The sequence below is a fragment of the Notamacropus eugenii genome, chromosome 5 (assembly GCF_028372415.1).
Source record: "Notamacropus eugenii isolate mMacEug1 chromosome 5, mMacEug1.pri_v2, whole genome shotgun sequence".
Taxonomy (NCBI): Eukaryota; Metazoa; Chordata; class Mammalia; order Diprotodontia; family Macropodidae; genus Notamacropus; species Notamacropus eugenii.
The window spans coordinates 192364009-192390341 of NC_092876.1; the positions used below are offsets into that span (position 1 = coordinate 192364009).

At 37.6% G+C, this 26333-nt stretch overlaps 1 protein-coding gene across 2 annotated transcripts in view; it reads right to left on the bottom strand.

Annotated features, from left to right (window-relative positions):
- The window catches only part of SPATA13 (spermatogenesis associated 13), a 362537-nt gene that overhangs the window by 310086 nt on the left and 26118 nt on the right, over positions 1–26333 (bottom strand). The window contains exon 2 of one of the 2 annotated variants that reach the window (XM_072611736.1): positions 11814–11849. In XM_072611736.1, coding sequence (XP_072467837.1) covers positions 11814–11849 — 36 coding nt within the window. Of the gene's footprint in view, positions 1–8252; positions 8817–11813; positions 11850–26333 lie in introns of those variants that run through there. The other variant, XM_072611739.1, reaches the window with a different exon arrangement.

Sequence of the window (26333 nt, forward strand, 5' to 3'; positions counted from 1 at the left end):
GGATCCCTGACACCAGAATGCTTCCTCATCCCTGCCCTAAGTCACTGAGCTGCCTGTTTAGGTCTGTATTTACCAGGACTTTTTCACTAAAGGATGGAGTCAAAGATACCATCTGTTTTCCAGCCACTGAGGACAGATTCACTTTCTCTGGTGAAACAGAGGGTCCTGAGGACGGAGATCATGGCTACTACTCTTCAGAGACTGGAGCAAAGGACATGTTCAAGGATAATGTCAAGGGGATGTGAAATGAGGAGAAAAAGGGAGCCTTGATTTTCTTAGTAACATATGAAGCAAGGTCTTTAGCTAAGAGAGGATGGGGAGGGGTGCTACGGGAGACTACAAGGGAGAATAGAAGACTTGGAACACCTGTGGGGAATTAGATAGAGAATTGTGCCTTTCACATTGTGGAGGAGGGGGGTGGGTAGGGGTGTGGCACCCCATGATCTGGAAAATCCATGTAAAATTTTTGGGCTCTCCCTTTATACCAGAGAAGAAGTCTGAATTATTATGGTATTAAAAGATAAAATATGTTGATATTATACAATACTACACATTATGCATGTCTGAGTTTCTAAATTTTTTTCTGTCTGCTGGCCTTCATGTGTTGTCTGAAACGCTCCCAAAATTCTCATTTAATTTCTTCCGTTGACCCACAATATATCGAAACCACAATGGGGAAAATTGCAATGTGGGAGGGATAAATATATTTAGTAATAGAAGGATTGTCTAGTTGCAGTAAAGGACCAGTTGAGATTAGATCCCAAATTTTAAGTATGGCCAGTCATCAGATTGTATGACTTCTGGGTCCATTCCGTGGCATGTGAGAAGGTAGATAGTGGGAGTAGTAGTGCAGGGCTGAATTTTGGCAAGTTGTAAGTGGTGATATGACAAAGGAGGCTTACCCTTATTTCTTAAAAGTTTGTTTGGTCTTTTGTGTTTAAATGTTTTCTTGATTTCAAGCTGGGAATATGATAGAATGTGACAAAATTGTTAACCACTGTTAAACAGGGGTGCTATTGCTTGAACGCAATATTGAGAAGTATGATTAACAAAACCATGCAGAGGAGAAAATTAGTTTTAAAACAGATTTCTTTTTTTCCAGACAGATTTCTGACTGAGGTATCTGAGCTGAAAACAAAATTATTAATTTCTTTTTATTTTTTTCAAACAACTTCCCAGGGCAGAGGGAATACATTTACCAGGATTACTCTAGGCAAATAAACAAGTAGTGTGGACTAGATTACTATTGAAATAGGCATCTGCTCATTCCTTAGCTTAGTTTGAAAGGAAATCTGTTTTTCCATAAGGGGAGAGTTTGAGGGAATAGCTAGGAAAAAAGTCATTCCCTGAAGGAAGGACTAGCTCAGACCACAAGAAGCTGGGGAGTGGCAAGAAACACAGAAAGATGAGAGATTGACACATACCTGCCTATCCACTGACAGGTTAGCAACACCCCTGTCATGAACATATTATAGACTGTTGTTTGCTTGGTCTTGTTCAGTTGTCCTTCCTGACTCCATGGACCATACTGTTGATGGGATTTTCTTAACAAAGATACTGAAGTGGTTTGCCATTTCTTTCCCTATTCGGAGATTAATGCTGGGCAATGATAAGTAATAACTTTATTCCTAAACCCTAATTACATGAAACAAGTAGAAATAAAGGAGATAATTAAATCTGAAGAAGGAAAGCTATACATAAAACAAGCTCCTAAAGGGCTACCCAGTGATGAAACAGATCTCTCTTTCTCTCTTTCTCTCTCTCTCTCTCTCTCTCTCTCTCTCTCTCTCTCTCTCTCTCTCTCTCTCTCTCTGTGTGTGTGTGTGTGTGTGTGTGTGTGTGTGTGTGTGTGTAGGGGAGATGGGGGATAATAAGGATAGGAAGGATGTGGAAGACCAGCTTGAGAAGGTAGGAGAGCAGACCAAAGTGGAAAGTAGTAGATTCTCTGTGCAGAGGGAAGTCTTTTTGGAGCAGATGGAAGCCACCTGGCCCAGCCCCTTGCCACCTTCACTCAGAGGACACTGTGGGCTTAACTGGAGATGAAAGACTCAAGGACCTGTGGTCAGAGGTTTGGCTCTGCTTCTCACCTGAACGGACTAAAAATCAGGTGGCAGCAGGAAGTGACAGACAAAGCACTAATCATCAAAACTATTTTCTAGTGGTTAAAAAAAAAAGAGAAGTTGATCAATGGAATAGTTTAGGTATACAACATATTTAAACAAATTAACTTAGCAGAAACTCCAGGTATTGGGGGAAGGGGGGTCGGGGCAGGCTTACTATTGGGCAACAACTGCTGGAAAAATTGGACAACAGTATAGAAGAAATTACATTTAGACTAACATCTCACATCATATACCAAGCTAAATTCCAAATGGATATATGACCTAGATATAAAAGATCACATCATAAACAAATTAGAGGAACAAGGAAGAAATTGCCTTTCAGATTTATAAATGGAAGAGTGTTCATGACTAAACAAGGCACAGGAAGGATCACAGATGATTAAACAGGCAATTTAAACTACTTAAAATTTAAGTTAAATTAAGTTAAAAATGCACAAACATTCAATTCAGCTAAGGTTACAAGGGAAACAGTTAACTGGGAAGAAATCTTTGTAGTTAACTTATTGGATAAAAGTATCCTTTCCAGGATATGTATGGAACTGATACAAATTTATAACAATTATTAAAGTCATTCCCCAATTAACAAATAGTCAAAGGATATGAACAGGCATTTCACAAGAGAAGAAATTCAAGTTAGTTACAGCCACATAAAAATGCCACAAATTACTAATAATCAGAGAAAGGAAAATTAATGTAGCTTTGAGGTTCATCTCATACCCATTAGATTAGCAAAGTTAACCAAAAAATAGGAAAATGACTAAAATGACTTAGGGGCTATAGTTAAATAGGCACACAGATGTATTGTTGATAGAGCTGTACATTCATGCAGGTGCTTGCTTTTTTTCTTTTTTTAATAGTATTTTTTTCCAATTACATGTAAAGATAGTTTTCAACATTCATTTTTGTAAAATTTTGAGTTCCAAATTTTTCTCCCTTTCTCCCTTCCCTCCCCACTCCCCAAGACAGCAAGCAATCTGATATAGGTTATATACATACAATCATGTTAAACATTATTTCCACATTAGTCATGTCGTGAAAGAAGAATCAGAACAAAAGGGAAAACTATGAGAAAAAAAAAACATGAAAATAGTATGCTTTGATCTGCATATAGACTGCATAATATTTTCTCTCTAGATGTGGTCAGTATTTTCCATCATGAGTCTTTTGGAATGGTCTTGGATCACTGCATTGCTGAGAAGAGCTAAGTCTATCTATCGTAGTTGATCATTACACAACGTTGCTGTTACTGGGTATAATAATCTCCTGGTTCTGCTCACTTCACTCAGTATCAGTTCATGTAGGTCTTTCCAGGTTTTTCTGAAATCTGACTGCTCATCATTTCTTATGAAACAATAGTATTTCATCATATTCATAGATCACAACTTGTTCAGTCATTTCCCTATTGATAGGCATCCCTTCAATTTCCAATTCTTTGCCACCACAAAAAGAGCTGCTATAAATATTTTTGTACACATGAATCCTTTTCCCTTTTTTATGATCTCTTTGGGATACAGACATAATAGTGGTATTATTGGATCAAAAGGTACATAGTTTTATAGCCAGTTGGGCATAGTTTCAAATTGTTCTCCAAAATGGTTGGATCAGTTCACAACCCCACCAACAATGCATTAACATTCCAATTTTCCCACATCTCCAACATTTACCATTTTCCTTTTCTGTCATATTAATCAATCTGATAGCTATGAAATGGTACCTCAGAATTATTTTAATATGCATTTCTCTAACCAATAATGATTTAAAGCATTTTTATATGACTATAGATAGCTCTAATTTCTTCATCTGAAAACTGCATCCAGACATTCTCAAAAGCAATTTTGAAATATATCTCAAAGTTACTGAACTCTGCATATCCTCTAACCCAATGATACCACTACTAGGCCTATATGGCAAAGAAATCAAGGAAATAGGAAAAGATCCTATATATACAAAAATATTTATAGCAGTTCTTTTTTTGTAATGCTAAAGAATTGGAAACTAATGGGGTACCCATAAATTGGAGAACGACTGAACAAATTGTAGTATATGAATGTAATGTAATACTACTGTACATAAAAAAGAATGAAAAAGATGGTTTAAGAGAAACCTGGGAAGGCTTGTATGCTCTGAGGTAGGGTGAAATAAGCAGAGTCAGAACAATTTACACTAGGAAAATAATACTATAAAAATGAAACATTTTGAAAGACTTCAAAGAATTCTGATCAATGAAATGATTGAACATGTTTGAAAAGGACAGATGATGAAGAAAGCTACCTACCTCCTGACACAGATAACCTAAACACACACGATGAGTCATGCATTTTTGGACACAGCCAATATGGAAATTTGTTTTGTTTCACTGTGGATATTTGTCACAGGTTTTTCTTTTTTATTTTTTCTCTTGGGAGAGGAGATTGGAGGGAGAAAAAATAAACCCCTGATAATTGAAAAAATAAAATTTAATTTAAAATTTTCAAAAGAAACTGAAGGACTCCAGATGTTAGGGAAATTAGAAAATTGTATAAGCTACCTCTACAATGAAAAGTCTTGAGGGGATCTCAAACTAATACCAAATCTATCCCTTGCTTTTAGGAAGGACTATCCCTGAATTAGAGTTACTCATATTTTTCTGAAAAATCTCCTGAAATTAATATAGCACTACAAGTTTACAATGAACTTCATAGACAGTATCTCATTTGGATTAAATTCTATAGTTCATATCCCTAAGTAAACTGCTCCAGGGCTTTCTAACACTGATAATATTATTATTATTGGTTCCACAATAAATCTTGAGAGAAGATCATCCCCAGTAGCTAAGGTCAGATGGCTAGAGATCTAGAGAAGACAGTGAATCTGAGTTCCAATCAAAGCTGCAACACTAATCCAAAACAGGACTGAGATTTGGGACCCCCATGTCTCCATATCTGTTACACAATATGATGGTACTGCCAGTATTTGCAGTTCATACTAACCTTCTTGAATAAACAGAGAGAGAAATATAACAATTTTCCAAATTTATGGGTGGCTATAGCTGATAGACTTTGAGCTGAAGGGGACCTTAGAACTCATCTAATCCAATCCAGTCATTTTACAGATAAGGAAAACTGAGGAATGAATGAATGTATTCAGCACTTATTACATGCTGAGGGTACAAAACACAAAGTAAGAGAGGCCCTGCTTTCAAGGAGCCCACATTCTAATGGGAGGGACAACATGTATGGAAGACTAGAGAGGTGAACTTCTTTCCCCAAGGTCATAGAGGAAGCTTAGTAGCAGAGCACAGATTTGAACTGAGGTCTTCTCATACCAAATCTGGTGCACTTTCCACTGAACTTTGTTCCCTCTGTGTTCCAGTCTATTTTGCATTCCTCAAAACTTGGGGTTTTTTTTTTTTTCCATTTTTATGATTCTAAACACAAATTTTTTATAGAGAAAATAAAAAGCTATAAAAAAAGACCACAGAAGGGGAAAAAATGAATGCTGTTCATTTCCTTCTTTGTTTTATAGCATACTCTAAACTTCAGCCTACCTAAATTCCTGGAATATTTGAACAGGACAATCCTTTTAGATTTAGATAATATAGTTTGTCCAAGGATCTCCACTCACTTGACCAAGATGAATGTTTTCTTACTGAGATCGTTTCAGTTCAAAACAATTTTCTCCAAGATCTCTGTGTTCTTTGAAATAAACTTTCTGAAGAAACTATAATAACCTTTTAGTCTGAGCAGAGTGGAAGGACAGTTTACTATAACCAGTACTGTCAAAGGTAGAACTTGTTGTACAGCCCTCTATCTGTATACCAACAAATAAAACATTTCCATGACATTTTTATGTATAAAATGCACCATACCTCTGATCTCTATTGCTAGGTACACAGTGTAAAATTAAAATATGGACAATAAGCCAGCAGCAGAAAACAATTATGTAGATTCAATATTAATTTTTGAGTATCTCGGTAAATGGACAAAAAGTCCTGGATCTGGAGTCAGAGAGCCTAGGTTCTAATTCCATACTTGCCACATATTAGCTGTGTGACTTTGGGTGAGTTACTGAACTTCTCTGGGCCTCAGTATTCTTGATGATGTAATAAGAGGGTTGGAGTCCCTTCTAGATCTAGAGCAATGATCCTCTGAAACCATTTAAAAATTTTTATTTTTAATTTAATTTAATTAAAACCAGCATTCCCATAACAGTGCAATTTTTAAAAAGATTGCGCATGAAACTACAAATCTCCTATGTACAACTTGCTATTCCTTTCCAATAATTATCATGGAAATTTCTTTTTTCTTCCCCCCTAGAGATGGCTACCATGAGATATTAATAGGTATATATAAAGTATATATGTAAAATTATTCTAGACATACCTCTATTTATCAGTTTATCTATTTATCTAAATACAGATAGAATCTTTCTTCATATGGCCTTTTTAGATAATTTGGGAATTTATAATAGTTAAAATAACTTATTCACTTGAAGTCTTTCTTAAAACAATATTGCTCTTACTGTATACATATTCTCTTGTTCTGTTCATTTTGCTCTTTATTATTTTATGCAACTCTTTCCAAAATCATTGAACTCATCATTTCTTACAGCATGGTAGTATTCCATCACAATTATGTACCACAATTCCCCAGTTGATGGGCATCAAGTGAGACCATTTACTCATTTATTTTAAGAGTCTTGTATTGGGTCTTAATTCTGAGGAAATGAGTTTTGCTGGTTTAGAGCAGACAGCAAGTTCTAAAGATAAACCCAGTTAATGTCACTTGAAGAGTTCCTCTAAAATACTGGAAAAACAGTGTCGATTCTAACAGGATCACAGCTGATGCGGCTGAAATGAACATAGTCCTGCTGAATCTGGGGTAACAGCAGCAGTTATCTCCTTGGCACATGGTTCTCCAAGCCTGTTTCTCATTTTCTCTCACCTAAATTTTAGGCCCTGTGATCCAGTGTATTACATAGTTCTCATGACCCACCAGGTCTTCAAAGCCTAAACTGTGAAGTCACACAATCAACCAAGGTCTTTGCTTCACTTTGCCTAGCATGACTGATTAGTACCAGTAAACATTCAGCTATAGCATTATTTTTTGTTGTGTAGTCGTTGATTCATGTCTGATTCTTCGTGACCCCATCTGGGGTTTTCTTGGCAAAGATACTACAATGGTTTGCCATTTCCTTCTTCAGCTCATTTTACAGATGAGGAAACTCAGGCAAACAGGGATAGGTAACTTACCCAGAGTCACACTGCTAGTGAGTGTCTCAAGCCAGATTTGAACTCAGGAAGATGAATTTTCCTTACTTCAGGCCATGCACTCTATCTACTGCATCACCTATTAGTAAGCCCCAAATGAGCATTTGGTATCAAAGATTTAAGTGAAAATGCACTCTGACTAGTAATGGCTACTCACCCAGGTACTTTCTAATCCAATGGCAAATATATTGCTTATATGGGTTATTTTAAAACATTTAAATTTGGAGAATTTAAAGTAAAACAAACTTTTTTTTTCTTCCATCAGGCTATTCCATTGAAAATGGCTGAATTATTCAGTATTTTTGTATGTTGTATATAGGAGATTCACATATTTGAATGTTAGACTGATACAGCATCTTACTTTCCCAGCTTTGGAGACTTCCTATTTTCTTCCCTGACATCTGTTCTTGCCCAATAATTCCCTTCACAATCTGTAGAGACCATAAATTCTGGAATTTCCTAACATCATTCATTCTAGAAGCCTAAACACTCTTCTAAACATCTGCTGAGTTGATAATCCCAAATTTCCGGAAAGAGTTATGGAGGGTGGAAAGAGGGCTCAAGCATCAGCCCATGGCTTTAGTTCCTAAAGAACTATCCATGAAAGGCCACACAACCAAAAATGACAATTGTCAAGTCCTCAAAACCAGCCAAAAGGTGGGGAAGTTCCACCTTGCTGCCTAAGTAAGGTCTGGGCATCACCTAATGCCATCTTTCGTCGTATGTAATAAACAGATTTCCCTATCAGCTAGAAAAAGCAAACTTTGGGGTTTAAATAACTCCTGAGTTGCTCAAGTCCAGCCGATTGCTCTGAACACATTTCTTCTTGCACAGATAGACAGATCTTTGGGCTATCTTAGGTGACAAACTACAGTACTTACCTTTTCTGTGGAGAAACAGAGGACAACCAGGATAAGGGTAACTCTCCATCAGCAGGATGGCTGTGACCCTAACAGAGCTCCAATTCAACTGGGGTTAGATCTAGTTAACAAGTCAGGGATCAGCAGCCTCTTCCCCTTGTGCATGCCTGAGCACAAGTTCGGTGCACTGCTCTGTGCCAGGCAATCAGCAAGAATAAAATATGTCTCTGGATGCTGATGCCCTGAAAAACACTGTGCATGTTCCATCTCCCAGACGAACTGGTCATCTTCCCTCCTCCCCCACCTCATTAATCAGATTAGCTGGTTTAACACTCTGAACTGAGGCCAGCAGGTTAAGGGAGCCAAGATGATGTTTGTATACAGATCAAATGAAGTGGGTGTACTTATTAAGTAAATGGATGGAGTTTATTTCCTCTGAGATGGTTTTGATCTAGTTCCTAAACATTAAGAGAGGACAGTCAGAGGTCCCTCTGCTTCAAAGCATGATATGAGGGAGTCTCAGATACTTACTAGTTGTGTGGCCCTGGGCAAGTCAGTTAACTTCTGTTTGACTCCGTTTCTTAGTCTGTAAAACGAGGACAATAATAGCACCTGCCTCCCAGGGGTGTTGTGACGATTAAAGGAGATGAAAATTATAAAATACTTAAAGCAGTTTCTGGAATATCGTAAGCACTATATGAATGTTAGGTTTTATAATTGTCCAAGGTCACAGGAGTAGTGACAGAGGCACAGTGTGAATCCATGTCTCTGACTACAGGACCTGTGCTTCCCTTAGTACCACACTCTGAGTTTTCAGGCATTGTCAAGAAAAGAATAAGTGAAGATAGTAACATACCCAGCCTAACTCACTTTTTAAAGTTTTAGCATACCCCTTCTACTTCTTCAGGTTGTTCTAGGTAATGGAATTTTTAACAGTGTGTTGGAGAGAGAGAGCGCCAGCCTTGAAATCAGGATGACCTGTGTGCGAATCCCACTTCTGATACCAGCTGTGTGACAACAAGTCAACAAGCATGTTTTGTTTTGTTTTTTTAGCATTTAACTATGTACCAGGCAATGTGTTAAGTGCTGGGATGCAAGAAATGCCACAAAATAAAAGTTCCTCCTCTCAAGGAGCTCAGTCTCCTGGGAGAGATAATGTACAAGCAACTGTGTACAAACCAGACACGTATAGGATAAATTAACGATAATCAACAGAAAGAAAGCACTAGCATTGATGGGTCAGGAAAGGCTTCTTGAAGACGTTGGGATTTTAGCTGGGATGTGAAGGAAGCTGAGGAAGTCACAAGGCAGAGAGGAGGAGGGAGAAAATTACAAACCAAGCATAGGGGAGAGTCAGAAAGTGCCCAGAGTTGGTGGATGGAGCATCTTATGTGAGAGACATCAAGGAGACCAGAGTCACTGAATCCAGGAGAATGTGGGGGGAAGTAAATTTTATTTTTATTTTGGGGGAGGCAATAGGTATTAAGCAGCTTGCCCAGGGTCACACAGCCAGTAAGAATCTGAGGTCAAACTTGAACTCAGGCCCTTTTGACTCCAGGGCTGGAGCTCTGTCCATTGTGCTACCTAGCTGCTTCAGGGAAGTAAGTTTTAAGAATACCAGAAGAGTAGGAGGGGAACATGCTATGTATGATAAGTCATTTAATATCTCAGTTCTCCGAACAATTTTGTAAGACTATGAGGCAGTTACTTCATCTGGGAGTTCCCTTTATCCATGAGGCCACAGGTCCAGTTCCGATCCCCTGTACCTCCAGATTTATCCAATTCAGGAAACATTTCCCTGCATTTCTGGATTATGTGGAACCAGGCTTCCCATTACCCACTTACCCAAAAAGAAAACAGGAAACAATCTTTCCTCATAATCAGTTGCCCTTCTGAAAAACCATAAAAAAAGAAAATCCCAGATACTTGTAAACATTTTCTGTGAAACCATTAGCAGAAGCCTGGTGGAAGCTTCTATTACATGCTTATGTTCATGTGAGTAAGTGTTAAGGAAACAATATAGTCATAGATTTCATACTTTTGGGGTAGAGGATATAGAAGAGGGAGGGCAGGAGTCAAGGAGCAACATAGCAAAGTTGCCTACAATTACATTTTTTATCCTTTAACAATATGTAGAGTGATCTTAGCCAAGCAGCTATCTTATTTGGCTGGTTTGAAAGGAAAGCTATTCCTCCAGCATGGGAGGGGCAGAGGGAATGGGTGGAAAGAAAGCTACACTCAAAAGGACAAGTAGCTTGACCCACAAAAGATGGGAGTGAACAAGAGTGACCAACACATGCCAGATAGGCAGATTCCTAGGAAGACATGGACTTGTATCAAACAGGATGGGAAGGCATGGATGAATGATGACCTCTATGCTGGAGGGCATATCAACACTGATGAGATCATAGCTTCTTTAGCATATTAAAAAAATTTAACTGAGCAGTATTTACTGAGATCGTGGTCTATCTCATTTTTGCCATTGTGTCCCTTGTACCAAACATAGATTTGTCACTTAAATGCTAGATCAAATGAAATTGATTATTGTCTAATAACATAAAAATACCAGTGTAGTAAAAGTATGAAAATAAGAGGGAAAAATATTATATACGGAGAGAACAAAATCATCACAAATCCCAAAGTAGTGGAGCACCATGAAGACAAAGCACCACGAAAAGAAAAGAATGATAGACCACCCAAGGCTGACAATGATGTGGACATATGTGCCCCTGTGATGCCTTCCTTTCATCCTCCTGGGGGTCCTTATCATATCAAACAACCTCTCCCCAGCAACACTGTTCTGATAGGCTTCTAGCCACCATATGTCTCTCCCCAAAGAGGGGTTTTCCATGCCTGTTTTTATTGCTTTTTCCTGGCAGAAACATCTATGGGCATGGGGCTCCCATTTATTTTAATTCTATCTTTAGTAAAAATGGTCATTGATTGGCATCTAAGAGCCCTTTGTATCCTTGAATTACATTAATTGTATGACATATTTGTGTAGTACTTTACAGCTACAAAGGGATATAGATTTGATTTTTCAGAGTCATGGCTTATGATGCCTAAAAGATGGGTTCCTAATGAGGGTTGGTCTACTTTTCAGGAGTCCTGGGAAGAATGCTGATGGCCAGGCACTTGCTGAATTGATTAAAAGGGTTTTAAAGTGAAAATGGGAGGGGAAATGTTAAAATGCTAAGGTAAAATTATAAAACTCAATATTCCACAGATATAATATGGACAAAAAAATTATAAATCAGAACTGATTTTCCTGTAATGTAACACAATTGATTTACAGTTAGCCAAGAAGCTAGAAATCTACTTCACCTATCAAAGCATAACCCAGTGACAATGGTACAGCATGTCTTCATTAAAGATCTTTGCAATTAATTTATGCTCCAAGATTATGGTGTGAGGAGGGCTAGCTTCAGAAAGGAAGATGCCAGCCAACATGCATTGTCTTTGTGGTACAATTGTGGAGCCAAAGCAAAGTGTGAATCTGTCAGATTGAAATGCTAAATACTACTTACAGAAAAGAAAAGGGGCTCATCATTTGGGGGAAGGGGAATCTTCAACCATTCTTACCAGATCTGGAGCACTGACAGCTCTGGAAGACAAGCTCTGAGAAGGAAGGGAAAAAAGAAGGGGAAAAAAAAGTGAACAGTCAGTCCAAAGACATGTGGAGGTAGGGCACTCATAACTAAACCTGCATTTCAAACTCAGCTCTGCTACATCTCAACCTACTGAAATGTTCCTCCATAATACCAGCTTTTTATCTAGAACAGGGAAAATCATACAACTCAAATGGCTGTATGAAGTTGTCCTATTCAGATCTCATGGTAAGGCAGTTTAAATGAATGACTTCACCCTTAGTTCCTGGCGATTTCAAGTCCACTTTAACAACTAAACATCTGTATATTAACTGGCTACTAAGCCTTGTGACCCAAACTAAAAAGCTTATAAGGATATAATTGAAAAGCAACCACTCCTGTGAAAAATAATGAGAATCACCATCTCTTTACAGATGTTTTAATAAATTAACTCCTCTCTCGACACACACTGCTTTGTTCCACATTTCTCCCATCCTTTTCATTCCTTCAAAGCTCATCTTAGTCCCTTTCATGAAGCTTTCCTCTAATTAAATGGACCTCCTCTCCTCCCCGTACACACACTTCTTTTAAACACAGATCCATTTTAGTAACTGACATGTATCAATGCATTAGGGCCATTGTCCATCACATCTATATTGGATTAACAGTTCCAGAGGGAGAGAGAAGAAGAAATAGAAATTATCCAAGTGAATGAATTATAGGAGATCAGCACGATGTCATGGAGACAGTGCTAGATTTGGAGAGAGGGAAAGAAGAGAATATACGTTTATTAAGTGACTACTATGTGCCAGGTACTGGGCTAAGTAATTTACAAATATTTGATCCTCATGACAACCCTAGGAGGCAGGTGCTATTATTATCCTCATTTTTTATAATTAAGGAAACCGAGATAGGCAGAAGTTAAGAAACATAACTAGAGTCACATTCATTAATAAGTGTCTGAGGTCAAATTTGAATTCAAGCTTTCCTCCTCCAGGCCCAGTGCTCTATTTACTTAACCACCCAGATGCCTCTGGAGCAGGAGGACCTACAGTTAAACCCTTACTGCCAGGGGGACTGTGAGTAAATCATTTCCTTCCTGTCCTCTGTTTACGTATCTGTAAAATGGGGAGGTTGCATTAGATAGCCTCAAACATCCCTTTGACCTAAGACTGATCCCATGACTGAAAGAGCACATCTTACTTCATGTTGCTTTCAGAGTGTATTCTGGATGTTCCAAAATTTACAGAGTGTTGTAAGATTAGGGAATATCCTGTACATGCAGCTAATTCAAAAGTCTTGAGGTAGTTATCTTCATGTTAAGATAATCTAGAGAAAACAACATCAACTGTAGTTTACTGCAGTTCATATAACACTGTTATTTGCCCTTCCTTCTCAAAGAGGACCAAAGACATTATATTGTGAGTCTTGTGATGTCTTGAGTGGCAAGTGAATTGGATTTAAGTGAGGCAGAGTTTCACAAAGTCATCAGCCTCACTCTCTCCTCCACAGTTGTCAGAGTTCAGTAGCAAAACAAGAGTCAAGATGACTGGGGATGGCCCTGTACCACTATATAGTGATAAGGGTAACTAAGTGACTTGGTAGATAAAATGCCATGCCTGGAGTCAGGAAGCCTCATATTCTTGAGTTCAAATTGGGCTCAGATACCGACTAGCGGTGTGACCCTGGACAAGTCACTTAAGTTTGTCTCAGTTTCCTCCTGGATAGCAAATCACTCTGGTATTTTTACCAAGAAAACCACAAATGGGGTCATGAAGAGTCAGACATGACTGAAAACAACTGAACAATAACAACATATCCTTACATAAGTTGAAAGAACGTAGTCTGGGACCTCCAACTGAGTCCCAGTTCCAACATTCACTAATTTTTTAACCTCAGACCTTTAGTTTCTTTATCTGTAAAATGGGAAAAATATTCTTACATTTTCAAGCTCACAGAGTGTTTATGAGGAAAGTGTTTTGTAAACCTTAAGGGTGTATGGAAATGTGAACTATTTATTAATGAGATTTTCTGCTTTATACATTTCCACTTCATAGTGCCTAAAATAGATAAAGAGCTAACCATCCCACGTGGACTTGTATTTGATAATTGAAAGAATGAACTAGAGGAAAGGAGTGGATTCTTTCACTCTCAAAATAGCCAGCCAATTACCATTCCCTTTGTCACTCTAGAAGAATGAAAACCTAACCTCAGAAGAAAAAAAAATTTTTCCCCATTATGTCTACTTGAATGAAAGTTTCTAGGGCACAGAGATCATGTTTCTTTCCTTATAGAGCAAAGCCTCAGCAATTTGTTCCAACTAAGGAGAAACATAAGGGGAATTATAAATGGTTTTAAATAAGTACAATTGTATTACTTTCAAGTACATATAGTAACTCAAACTAGGTTAACAAAGAAAGAGCTTAATAGAGGTTCTCAAAAAATCTTGATTTAATTACTATGTAAGAATTATTGGTAGTGTGTCTTTTAGGTAACCCATGAGGTCTAATCATTCCTTATGCATGTCTAATTTCCATAGTATGCTTCAAGGGCTCATGGAAGTAAACTGAGGATCAAATGCCCTGACTAGCCCTGAGAAGCTCCAAGGGTGGAGAACCTGCAGCCTCAAAGCTACACATGACTCTCTAGATCCTCAAGTGGGGCCCTTTGACTAAATGCAAACTTCACTGGACAAATCCCCTTAATAAAAAGGATTTGTTCTGTAAAACTTGGACTCCATCAAAAGGCTGCACCCAAGGGCTTGAAGGCCACATGTAGCCTTGAGGCCACAGGTGTCTGTATCAGTAAGCACCCCAACATACACAGGGGCGCCTATCCCAGATTCTTAAATCTGCATTTATAAAAGGAAAGGCAACTTTTGAGAGGTCAACAATCACTTTGATCAATTCAAACAAATGCTTCTAGACATACCTTTTTATCTTTTACATTCCCAAAGTTACCAAGTCTTCCATCTATTCAACAAACAACATTTTTATCTTTATCAAAGTCAACAGACAGGGCTCTATTGCCTGAATCAGAGCAATACTGCTATACAATTTATATACACCCCTGGATCTAGAGAACCTATACATCTGGGCAGTCGGGAGTCTGAACATACAGCCACTCAGGGTCTCGACCAGGTAATCACAAGATCCTTCTCATAAGCAAACCCCCAGAGTAAAATACTAACCTCCCAGTATATATAATGAAGATTTGGCTTCTGATTGGCTTAGACTCAGCAGACATGAAACCCACACGACTCAGCACAGCTGTGAACCATCAGGGTTCAAAGGAGATTGAACTCTGAGGTACTCACAATCTAGCCTGAGCCTGGAAAACAACTCCAAACAAACAAATCCCACCCTGCTTGCTGCCACAGTTCCCCACCCTTGCTAGACTCTGGTCCTTTGAGTAAGGATGACCTGTTTTCTTTGAAGGACTTCTGAGAATAGGAATAGGGTGAAGGACACTCTAAGAGAATAAAGGGTCAGAGACAAAGACCTCTTAGTTGCTTTAGGAAAGAGAAAATGTGTCATTTTCTTGAAGATGAAACCATAGCTCTAGTTCTCATAATTCTTTGTGCCTTCCTATGACATCTAAAGAAAATCGGAATATAAAGAGATGTTACCAGGAGGTGCCAAAAGATCGCAATTCAGCAACTTACAATCTAGCACATCTGTAGGAAGGAGAGGCATTATATCCTCACCTGGATCAGGAAGGGCTTCTTTAAGCAGCTTTTCTGGTACTCTCTAGCATCTGTACTGAGCTGTAGCCCTCTGAAAAATGAAGGACTCCTGATGCCCCACCTCTGGTTGGACAAGTCTACTTACATACATACATAACTACTTCACCCAAGGCACATGGGGGCAATAAGAGAAGAGATTATCTCTATCCCATACCTCTCTCTCTAGCCTCTTCTCAGAAACCTAGTAAACACATCCTATTAGACAATCCAGTTCCCTCCAACAGTACCAGGAAGAGTACCAATTTTGTGGCTCTACATAAAAAAATTCATTGAATTTTTTTTAAAAAGTCAGTAACTGAGTAGAATGACCATATCAGAAGAGAACTGCTTTGGCCCTTCAAAAGGGCACTGGAAACCATGTGGTATATTACATTAGCAGATGGTACCATACAGTCATTGTTACTGTAACTTCTTTGGAGAGTTGAATTACATTTGCTAGTAGGGAATACCAAAGATACGTTTGTCGGGTTTCTAAGTAAAGGCTAGACAGAGAGAAAAATGTATGATAGTCACTAATTGCTTACACATACCTTGGGTCCAAGAGTTCTATTTATATGTAAGAAACCCTATCCAGCTAGAGGCTGGTAATCCGGAGGTCTGGATTCTAGTCCTAAAGTGTTTCAACTCACTTTCTAGCCTTATAAAAGTCAGTAGGCCTCTTTCTGCCTTGGAAAAGGGATGGGCATGAGTAATTTCTAAGGTCTCTGCTAGCTCTAATTAGTTCAATAGGATATTTATCCTTTTATGTATTTGAAAATATTACCCTTGAAATCTTTATGGTATCCATTTGCATTATAAAGAAAGGGTTTTCTAAAACAAGTTATTTCAGCCAGGTATCCTAGAATATGAGTTGAAAGAGTTCCTAGGAAAAGAACCATCGGAAGAACAACTTTTGCAGGCTACCTGTATGCAGAGGAAGAGTTCCTGGATGGCATCAAATGACTGAACCAAGTGTCATAAAAGGAGAAGGAGGAATTTCTGCACAATACAATTAAATAGGAACCAGAGTAAAGAACTAGAAAGGGGCAGAACTGTGATGTGGAGTAACACATCCAAACCTTGCCATTCACTAGCACAATGAGTCATGTACACTGTGTTAGTGTAAATTGACTTTCTGTTGACCTCAAGTCCTTTCTCCTTTTGCAAGGGGAACGGGCTTGGAAGCCTTTGGTAAATTGTGCATTTTCTTCTACTGAACCCAACCTTCTTCTTGATACTGTCTTTTTAACATCAATATTCAGGATGAGAAAGTATGGCTGAATTCTGATCCATGCTCAAATCAGTGAGATGACAGATTTATCAAAGTATTTAAGTGCTTTTGTGTTATTGCAGGTTAGGCTTCTCAGGGGTACAGTGGAGAGTGCTGGATTGGGAGTCAGGAAGACATGATACTTAATAAGCCTCAGGTACTTAATAACTGTATGACTCTTGGCAAGTTACTTAACCTCCCCTGCCTCAGTTTCTTCATATGTAAAATGGGGATAAAAATAGCACCTACCTCTCAGGGTTGTGGTGAAGACAAAACGAGATTTTAAAAATTGTAAAATGCTTTACAAACCTTAAAGCACTCATATGGCACTACCTATATAATGTTCACTTATATGATGTTAACGATTATTATTATAAAAGGTGTGATTATAGGATCATACATTAAGAGAAGCAGTCATCTAGTTCAACTTCCTCAGTTTATAAATAAGGAAACTGAGGTCTATTCAGGTTAAGTGACTTGTCCAAGGTCACAAAGATAATAAGTAGCAAGGGCAAGACTTGAATTCATATCTTTTGACTTCAAATCCAGTATGCTTTCCAGTACTACACTCTGCCTTCTAAAGATATCATAAGATGATTAGCAGTGATAGTCAATGTTTGTGTAGCTCAGCCTCTATCTCATAGTCTGCATCAAAAGTAGCCAGCCCATTTCTGATGGCTATATGACAGTTTTTTCTCTCAGCTGTTGCTGTTTGATTGCTTAAAGTTGAAACCCCTGTCAGGCCTCATGGCAGCTATCTTAGACTACGTTCCTTCTCAGTGAGCAAGCTTCTCTCTCCATGATGCCAGGACTAGGGAACAGCAGAAAGGCTGCAAGGGTCCATCTAGACCTCACCTGTCCCTTTACCAAAGACTAACACTCCATAAAAGGAATTCTTCAACCTCCCTAAACATTTATCTCTAAAATGTAGCTGGACTTATAAGTCTCAGGGTAGATCTAGTCACTTAAGTGACCTGGCAACTCTCCTATCTAACTCATGGCTGATGACCCACAACCAAATGGAAACATTTCAGCCATCACTGGATGAAACAAGTCAAAAGATGCTACTGTTCACACTCACTTTGAAAATTCATTTTCCTCTTTCTCATGGTTTCTCCCATTGGTTCTAATTCTTTATGACATGACTAATGTGAAAATAGGTTCAATATGAATGTATATGTAGAGCCTATGTCAAATTACATGCTGTCTTGGGGAGGGGGAAGGAGAGAGGTGGGGAAAAATTTGGATCTCAAAATCTTATGAAAGTGAATGTTGAAAATTAAAAATAAATACATTTTTCAAAAGAAATGATGCCAGAGAGTAAAAAAAAAAGAAATTAATTTTCTATTGCTTACCTTCTCAAGTGGTAGTTAGGGATGGGAGGGAGAGAATTTGAAACTCAAAAAATTTTTAAATGAATGTTAAATAAATTTTGATATAATTGGGAAATAACAAAATAAAAAAAAATTTAAAGAAAATTCTTTTCCAGAAGACAGCCTGATCTAATTATTTAGCAAGAGCATTCATCCACTATGATAATTGGTTTCCCTTGTCCATCCCTCAGATCCAAAGACTAACTTTGAGAGTCTTATGAACAGTATATTTTCTTAAACTTTCAACATTTAAATTAAAAAGAAAAATTAGTACTGCCTTCCAAACTCTAAAGTAGGGTAGGGTCCCCTAGTGTGAACAATTTTATGTATTTCAAATTGTGATAGTAAGGTATATGGTAATTTTAATAAGCAAACACAGAAAGCCTAGGGGAGCAGAAAAAGGACATTAAGTGGCCTGATGTTTCTTTGACTAATGGGATGTAAGCAATGAAAAAACACAGCGCATAAGCCATATTATGCTGAACTATAAACAACTGACCTCTCCTACTTTATTAAGTTGGATACGCTCAATCAGCTTCTTGCAGTTCCCTTCCAACATTCCCATCTGCAGACAAAAACAAAAATCTAATCACTTACAAAATAAGTGGTTGGTCATGGTGTAATGCAGAAAAGTGTACTAGTAAAGAGAAATAGGTTATACCACTAAGTAGCTTCAAATCCCTGAGCAAATCAACGAACCTTTCTGGGCCTTTGTTTTCTAAAAAGAAGATAGCTGGATTTGACTGGGGCTCTTTTTTTAATGTCCAAAATATACGTGCATTTTTTTTGTGAATTTATTTTGTTTTAAACTTAAATACAAAATAAGAAGAGAAAAAAGAAACAAACTTAAATACTAAAATTTAAATACAAAATAAGAAAAGAAAAAAAATAGTGCCATGTGCACTGCTGAAGAGAGGATTCAAAATATAAAGTAATAAATTTCCATTTCAAGAAAACCTATATAACAAATACTCCATATTGTATATTCTTTACTTCCTTGTAGGTAGACTGGGATTCTTAACCTGAGGTCAATGAACTTCAGTTTTGTTTTGCTGTTAAACATTTTGATAATGGCATCTCATTATAATTGGTTTCTGTTGTAATACATTTTACCTTATGATCTTACAAATCATATTTCTGAGAAGAGGGTCCAAGATATAAAAAAGATTAAACACTCCAGAACTAGATAATGTCTCAGAATTTTTTTCAGCTGACCTCAATCACAGAATCCTAGAAGTTGAGACTCAGAAAGGTCATGAGTCTAGCTCATGTGAAACAAATTCCCACTATACATATCCATCAAGTGATCACTCCCTAGGCACAGCCTCTGCTTGAAGATGTCCAAGGAGGGAGAGCCAACCTGATCCATTTTGGGACAGCTCTAGATATTCAATATTTCTACCTGACATTAAGCCTGAATGTGTCATTTTGCAATTGCTACTAACTGCCATATTCTGCTCTTGCACGTTTTTAGTTCAATCCATATGTAACTACAATTTCCTACATAGTCCTTTTGTCTTAGGGGCAGAGAGTAATAATACATAGGGAAAAGTCAGGAAATATGCCCTTAACAAGCAAAATTAAGACTATTCAGCATATAGTATGGTATACATTATTACTATCATTAATATTATTTTTAAGTTGACAAATACCTATTATCTCAATGTTCATAAAGCGATTTATGTACATTATCTGATGGGAATCTCATAATATTCCCATGTGACAGCTACCATAGGTATTAACATCTTCATTTTGTAGATATGGAAACTGAGATACAGGGAGATTAACTGACTTGCCCATAGTTCCCTAACTGGTAAGTGTTGGAGGTTATCCATCATACAGATGATGTAGAATGGAATCCTACCTCTAGGACTTACCAGATCTTGACAATTTATTTAGTGTCTCTGAGACTCCATATTTTCATCTATAAATAGGACATAATGATAACCCATTTGTCATAAATAGGACTTATCATAAACTCTCTAGAATGGATTGAAAGTATAATGCCTATTCAAGTATTTATAGCCTAAGACAGAAGTGGGGAAATAAGTATGTAATTTTTAGAAAATTGGGCAAGTTATATTGGGCAAGTTGCTTAACTCGATTACCTCTGGGGAAAAAAATCTGAATGTTCTCAGCATTCTCTGGAATTCTCTTTCTCTTTATCTCTCTTTTCCTCCCAAGATTCCTGCAAGTCCCAGCTAAAATTCTACCTTCTAAAAGATGTCTTTCTCAAACACTCTTAATGCTAGTTCTTGCCCTCTCAGATTATCTCAAATCATCTTGTCTATATTTTGTTTGTACGTAATCGCTTGCATGTCATCTCCCCCATTAGACTTTGAATTCCTTGAGAACAGGGACTATTTTTTTTTTCAGCCTTTCTTTGTATTCTCAGTACTTAGCATGGCACTTGATACCTAGTAGGTGTTTAATAAATGTATGTTGACTGATTTTTTAAAATGGAAGACTCTATTCAAGTTGTCCTTTCTTTGGAAGGCAAGCAAAAACATTTAAATTGTCACTAGCTTTTCATTTAGATTTTTATCAATCTTAGGAGCAGAAGAATGATTTCCTTTACCATGGTTCCCAAACTTATTTGGCCTATCACCCCCTTTAAAAAAAGTACTGAGCGCTCCCCTGAAGATCTTTAACCCTTTAACTTTTTAAAATTTGTGTCCTTTCAAAAAATACATAACTTTTTTTAAATGATACATCTTAAATTTAATAATTTATTGTAAATTTGTAGGTTTTTTCCTGCACTGAAATTTTAATGATGCAATATTGTGTCATGTAACCATGTAGTATTGTATTGTAAATAAGTCACTATGTGCACATATTCCTGCTGATGCATGCTGGACTTCCCAACAATGCACAACATGCTAGCCTGTCAACACTTGCTTGTTAAGACCTGTCAGGGGACCTGATCACTGATCAGTTATAACTTGCATTTTGTGTGTTTATTTGGAAAACAATGTAATCACTACAACCTTAAATGTTACAAAACAAAATGAAACATGTACAAATAGTTTGTCAAAATTTTCTTCTCTTCTTTCATCATATTTCCACTATCTGCTTATTTTTATTCAATGCCCCCCAATTTTCCCCAAGACTACTACCACCCCTCTGGATCATTCCAGCACCCCACCACCATCCCCAGGAGCAGTTTCACCCACTTTGGAAACCTCTGCCACTACACAAATTTTGGGAAGCTAGGTGGAAAACTGGATAGAGGGCTGGGCTTGGAATCAGGAAGACAGATTCATGAATTCAAATCTGGCCTCAGACACTTTTAGTAGCTGTGGGACCCTGGGCAAGTTCCTCATCTATAAAATGAGCTGGAGAAGAAAATGACAAACCATTCCAGTATCTCTGCCAAGCAAATCCCAAAATGGGGTTACAAAGAACCAGACATGACTGAACAATACACAAGTTTAACTAGTAATTGATGGTGTCAGGCAGAGATGGGAATAATAGTTCAATATCTCCTTGTTTCATTGTCTCCTTATAAAGACTCACAGTAACCAGAACATATTGAAATGGTGTGTTCTTGGGAATCTGATTTGCTTGTTAACCAAGTTAACCTTTGTTGCTGAGAATTTAAAATGGCTTATAATATGGTTTGCAATTTATGATGCAGTAAATATAGAGAGCATAATTTAATTTTTAATTTAGAATCTTAGTGCCTTGGAGAGATTGAATCTGATCTTCCTGATTCAGAGTTCTTTTCCAGTAGGTGGAAGTTAGAGAAAGACAGATTCAGCTTAAAGTAAAAAAAAACTTGCTAATACTCAGTTATTTAAAAGTTGAAAAACCTCTCAAGAGGTAGCACATTCCCCCACACAAGAAGTCTTCAAGCACAAACCAGATGACCACTTAGAAGGGATTTGAACTCAAATAAATAAAGCTTAGATTTGCTATAAAGTAAAAACAATTACCATTTTCCAAGTTCATCTGATATATAGCAAAACTCATATTATATATTTATAGAAATAACTATATATGTCACATGCACTTACCAAATAATCTCTTTCTTATAGGGAGCATAATGTTTATTAACAATATAGACGTCAAAGATAAGACTGATCTCAAAATCAACATGGCTTCCCCCTTATCCCTTCTGTTAGATCTACCAGGAGAGAGACCTTTGGTCCTACTTCTTTCAATCCTGGGTTACCTAGTTCTTTGGGCTGTGAAATGATCCTCAGATAAAAGTGCAATTCTTTGGTAAAGTGTTTTGTTTTCTGTGAACACTATCTTGATATATAAAAGTCAGGTAAAATACTTTGAGGATAGTTGCATGTATATGTGTTTTTGGTTTGTTTTGTTTTTACTAATTTCCTCTAAATCCACTGCATAATTATATCAAAAGGCAATATCCTAATTTTTAAATCAAGGGAGAAAAATCTTTTAATTAGCTACAAATGATTTGATCTGGACAAGCTAGGCAAATAATTTTACTGTCAGTCTAACAATAATAGATAATAAGTATCCATCTCATAAACATTTTATTTGGAGTTAAAAATAAATTTTAATGTCATAGACAGTAGAAAATGCTAAATGCTTTTAAAATAATAAGGAGGAAATAAAGATTTTGGCCTTTAAAAAAATCATTTTGTTTTTTCCAAAGAAACACAAAAGGAATGATTGTATTTAACTGGAACAGTATTGGCTAACTGGCAAGGAAACAAGTGATGAGCAGCAGCTTGCATACTGAAGATTTTAGTATGATTTTTAAAATTTAATTAAATCTATGTGTTATCTTTAAAAAAGGAAGTGAATAAATATACTGCTTACTATGTGCCAAGCACTGTGCTAAGCACTTTTCTTAAAAAAAAAATCTCATTTGATCCTCACAACAACGAGAAGTAAACACTCTTATTATCCTAATGTTACACTTGGGGTAACCAAGGCAGTCAGATGAAGTGACTTGCCTAGAGTCACAAAGCTAGTAAACATCTGAAGCTGGATTTGAACTTCCATCTATTTTACTCTGATTCCAGCTTCCTATCTCCACTGTGGCCACCAAATGCCTCTAGTAATTTATTTTTTTTAAATAAATCTTTTGGGCTAATGCAAACAATAACAAAACCCCTAAAAACAACAACAAAAAGCCTTCTCACAAACCTTATGTCTTTTTCTGGATATTTATACAGGTAAAATGAATTAAATTTGGTATTTTTCCTGTATACAAATATTATTGGCCCTTTTATCTGAACCTTATTACTTATAATTTCATTCTCTTCAAAGAATGACTTACAACCTTCCCTGAAAAACAGCTGGTATCTCAAGGTTTGGTAATGAAATTGAGTTACTAGTTTTAGTGAAATACCCATTAATAAAACATCAAGATTAATTAATTGAGCATTTTCCATATTTATATATTTCCATCTTTGTCTTTTCTCATCTGAATCATAACCAGGAGTGGGTTTTGGTTGTGGTTGTTTTAACACAGAGGACAGGAACAAGTGAGAAATCTAAGGAGTGCTTGAAAAATGTGTGCTGAACCCTCGGGGAACTCACAGTAATAGTATGATGGAGCAAACATCTGAAGTGAGTTAGTTCTGGTCAGGTTTATAGGCTCATAGATCCAGAGACGAAAGAAATTTCAGAGGCCAGTTAGTTCAACTCCATTCTCGGAGTTAACAAGTCTAAAAGACTTGTCTAAAGTCATAGGGGTAATATCTGAGACAGGGTTTGAATCCAGGTCCCTTGACTCCAGAGTGAGTATTCCTTCCCCTTCCACTTCCTTACGCCTGGTTCCCACAAGATATTAGCAGGGAAGTGACACTTAGTCATACTCAAAGACATATGCAAAAAGTCCAAACCAAAGGTTCTAATAAAGGTTAATTTCTTGGAGAGATAGCTAGTCCTCTAAGTTCTATATTTATAGTTATATAAAACACATAATTATAGTAAAAATGTAGGGACAACTAGGTGGTGCAGTGGATAGAGCACCAGTGCAGGAGTCAGGAGGACCTGAGTTCAAATCTCACCTCAGACACCTGATATTCACTAACTGTGTGACCTTGGGCAAGTCACTTAACCCCAACTGCCTCATCCTGGGTCACTTCCAGCCATCTTGCTGAATATCTGGTCACTGGATTCAGATGGCTCTGGAGGAGAAGTGGGGCTGGTGACCTGCACAGCCCTCCCTCACTCAAAACAAAGCCAAGTGCAAGTCATGTCATTATTTCTCTGATGACATGGTCTTCTTTGGCAATGAAGGATGAGCACACAGGTAAAAATGGAGGAAAAAGGTGACCTAGTTTGTCTTCACAAAAGAATCAATGGCGGGGGGAGAGGGGGAAGGTCCTCAGTGTTTTTGGCCGGAATAGAAACAATTGTTATTGACATTCACTCTGAACTATTGGCCAATCAGTGAGAGCCAGAGTGATTTGGATTCAAGTAGTTCCATTTGAATCCCAAAGGGTTTTATCAAAGCCTGGTTTTCCAGAGCTATATTTCAAGAAATCATAAATGAAAACTACATGAGGAGAAGAGTATAGCAGAGCATGAGATGGACAACTAGTGTGATGGCACCAATGAACATGTGCTTGGACAGACTTCAGGAGACAGTGAAGGACGGAAGGGCCTGACATGCTATAGCCCGTGGGATCATGAAGAATCAGACACAAATAACAAGTCTGAATCACAGCAACAATAACTCAAGTGCCATCCAAGTAAGTGATGGACTCAATAGCCAATATTCAAACAAGGTAGAGGGAACTCTTTAGAGAGCTGCCTTTTCCAAAGATGTCAATAGATCCCAGAGAAGAGATTAAGGGCAGCACTACAGAGAGGCTTTGCCATTTCTCTGCCCTCCTAGCAAAGCTCCATTCCCTCATCAGCTTCAAGCCTATACAAGGTGGCATGGAGAAACTAGGTACTCAACAACTTCCTCACCTGCCTTCTGTGTCAAGCCAGTCATTACTCATCAAGGGTGGCCCACTTTCCCCTCTTGAAAGTTTGGCAGGATGATGACGGCATAGTAACAAGTCAGGTACTTGGCCTATAAATATTGAAGGAGGAAGAGTTGTTCCAGCTTTGCTTTGTGCAAGCATATGAACTGGGAACCATCTGCTGTGATGTTAAAAAAATTGGGGTGGGGGGAGCAGGGAAATGGGGTGGAGAGAATGAAATCTTAACCTACAACAGAGTCAAGTAAAAATAGATTGATTCAGAGGGGATTGGATGAGAAAACCCTGGCTCATCCTTAAAGCATGATTTGAGGACATTTATAAAAGGAAAAGCAATGTCTCAAAGCCCTGAACTTTCCATTGCTGAGCACTATCACTGAGAGATGCCTGCAGTTCCAGGGCAAAGGCCAAACAGATGTCTTTCTACAGATGTCAGTCCCCAGTCTAGCAAAGTAATAGAAAGCAAAAATCGAAGAAAATAATAAACCCATATCCCTTAAAACACTGCAAAGGAAGATGTAGCATGCCATTGTTAATGCTGTCAATATCCTGCAGGCCTGTCTTAATTCTAGTGGGATCCCTCTTTTAATTATTTTTAATTTATCCAATGAATAGCTTATTTGTACATATTTGCTTCATATTGTCTCCCCCATTAGACTGTAAGCTCTTTGAGGGTAGGGAATGACTTTTGTTCTTTTGATTTCCCCAGTGCTTAGCACAGTGTCTGGCGCACAGTAGACATTTAATAAATGCTTATTGATTGATTGGTAGCTTATGATGAATTGACTTGCAAGAGATTGGAAGGCATCTTGGGAGAGCATTGACTTCCAACAAGCTAGACTTCATTTATCCTCCTCCCAGAGAGATGATCAACTGTCATTCCAATATTTATTAATTCTTATGATAGATTTTCCATATGTTCTTCCTTAAAATAAGCAGGAACTCATAATTGCAGAGAGGAAAATATGTTGTAGCAGAATGGATGGTGGACTTGTCATGAGGAGTCCTATTCAAGACCTGGCATTGATATTTATTAGCTATGTGACCTTGGACAAGTCAATTAACTTCTTAGTGCCTCAGTTTTCTCACGTGTAAAATGGGAATAGTAATAGTCATTCTACCATTTAAACAGGCTAGTATTTTACGTGGTACTTTCCTCATAACAATCCTATAAGGCAAGCAGTGGATTATTCCCATTTTATAGGTATAGGCTGAGAAAGCTTATCTCATA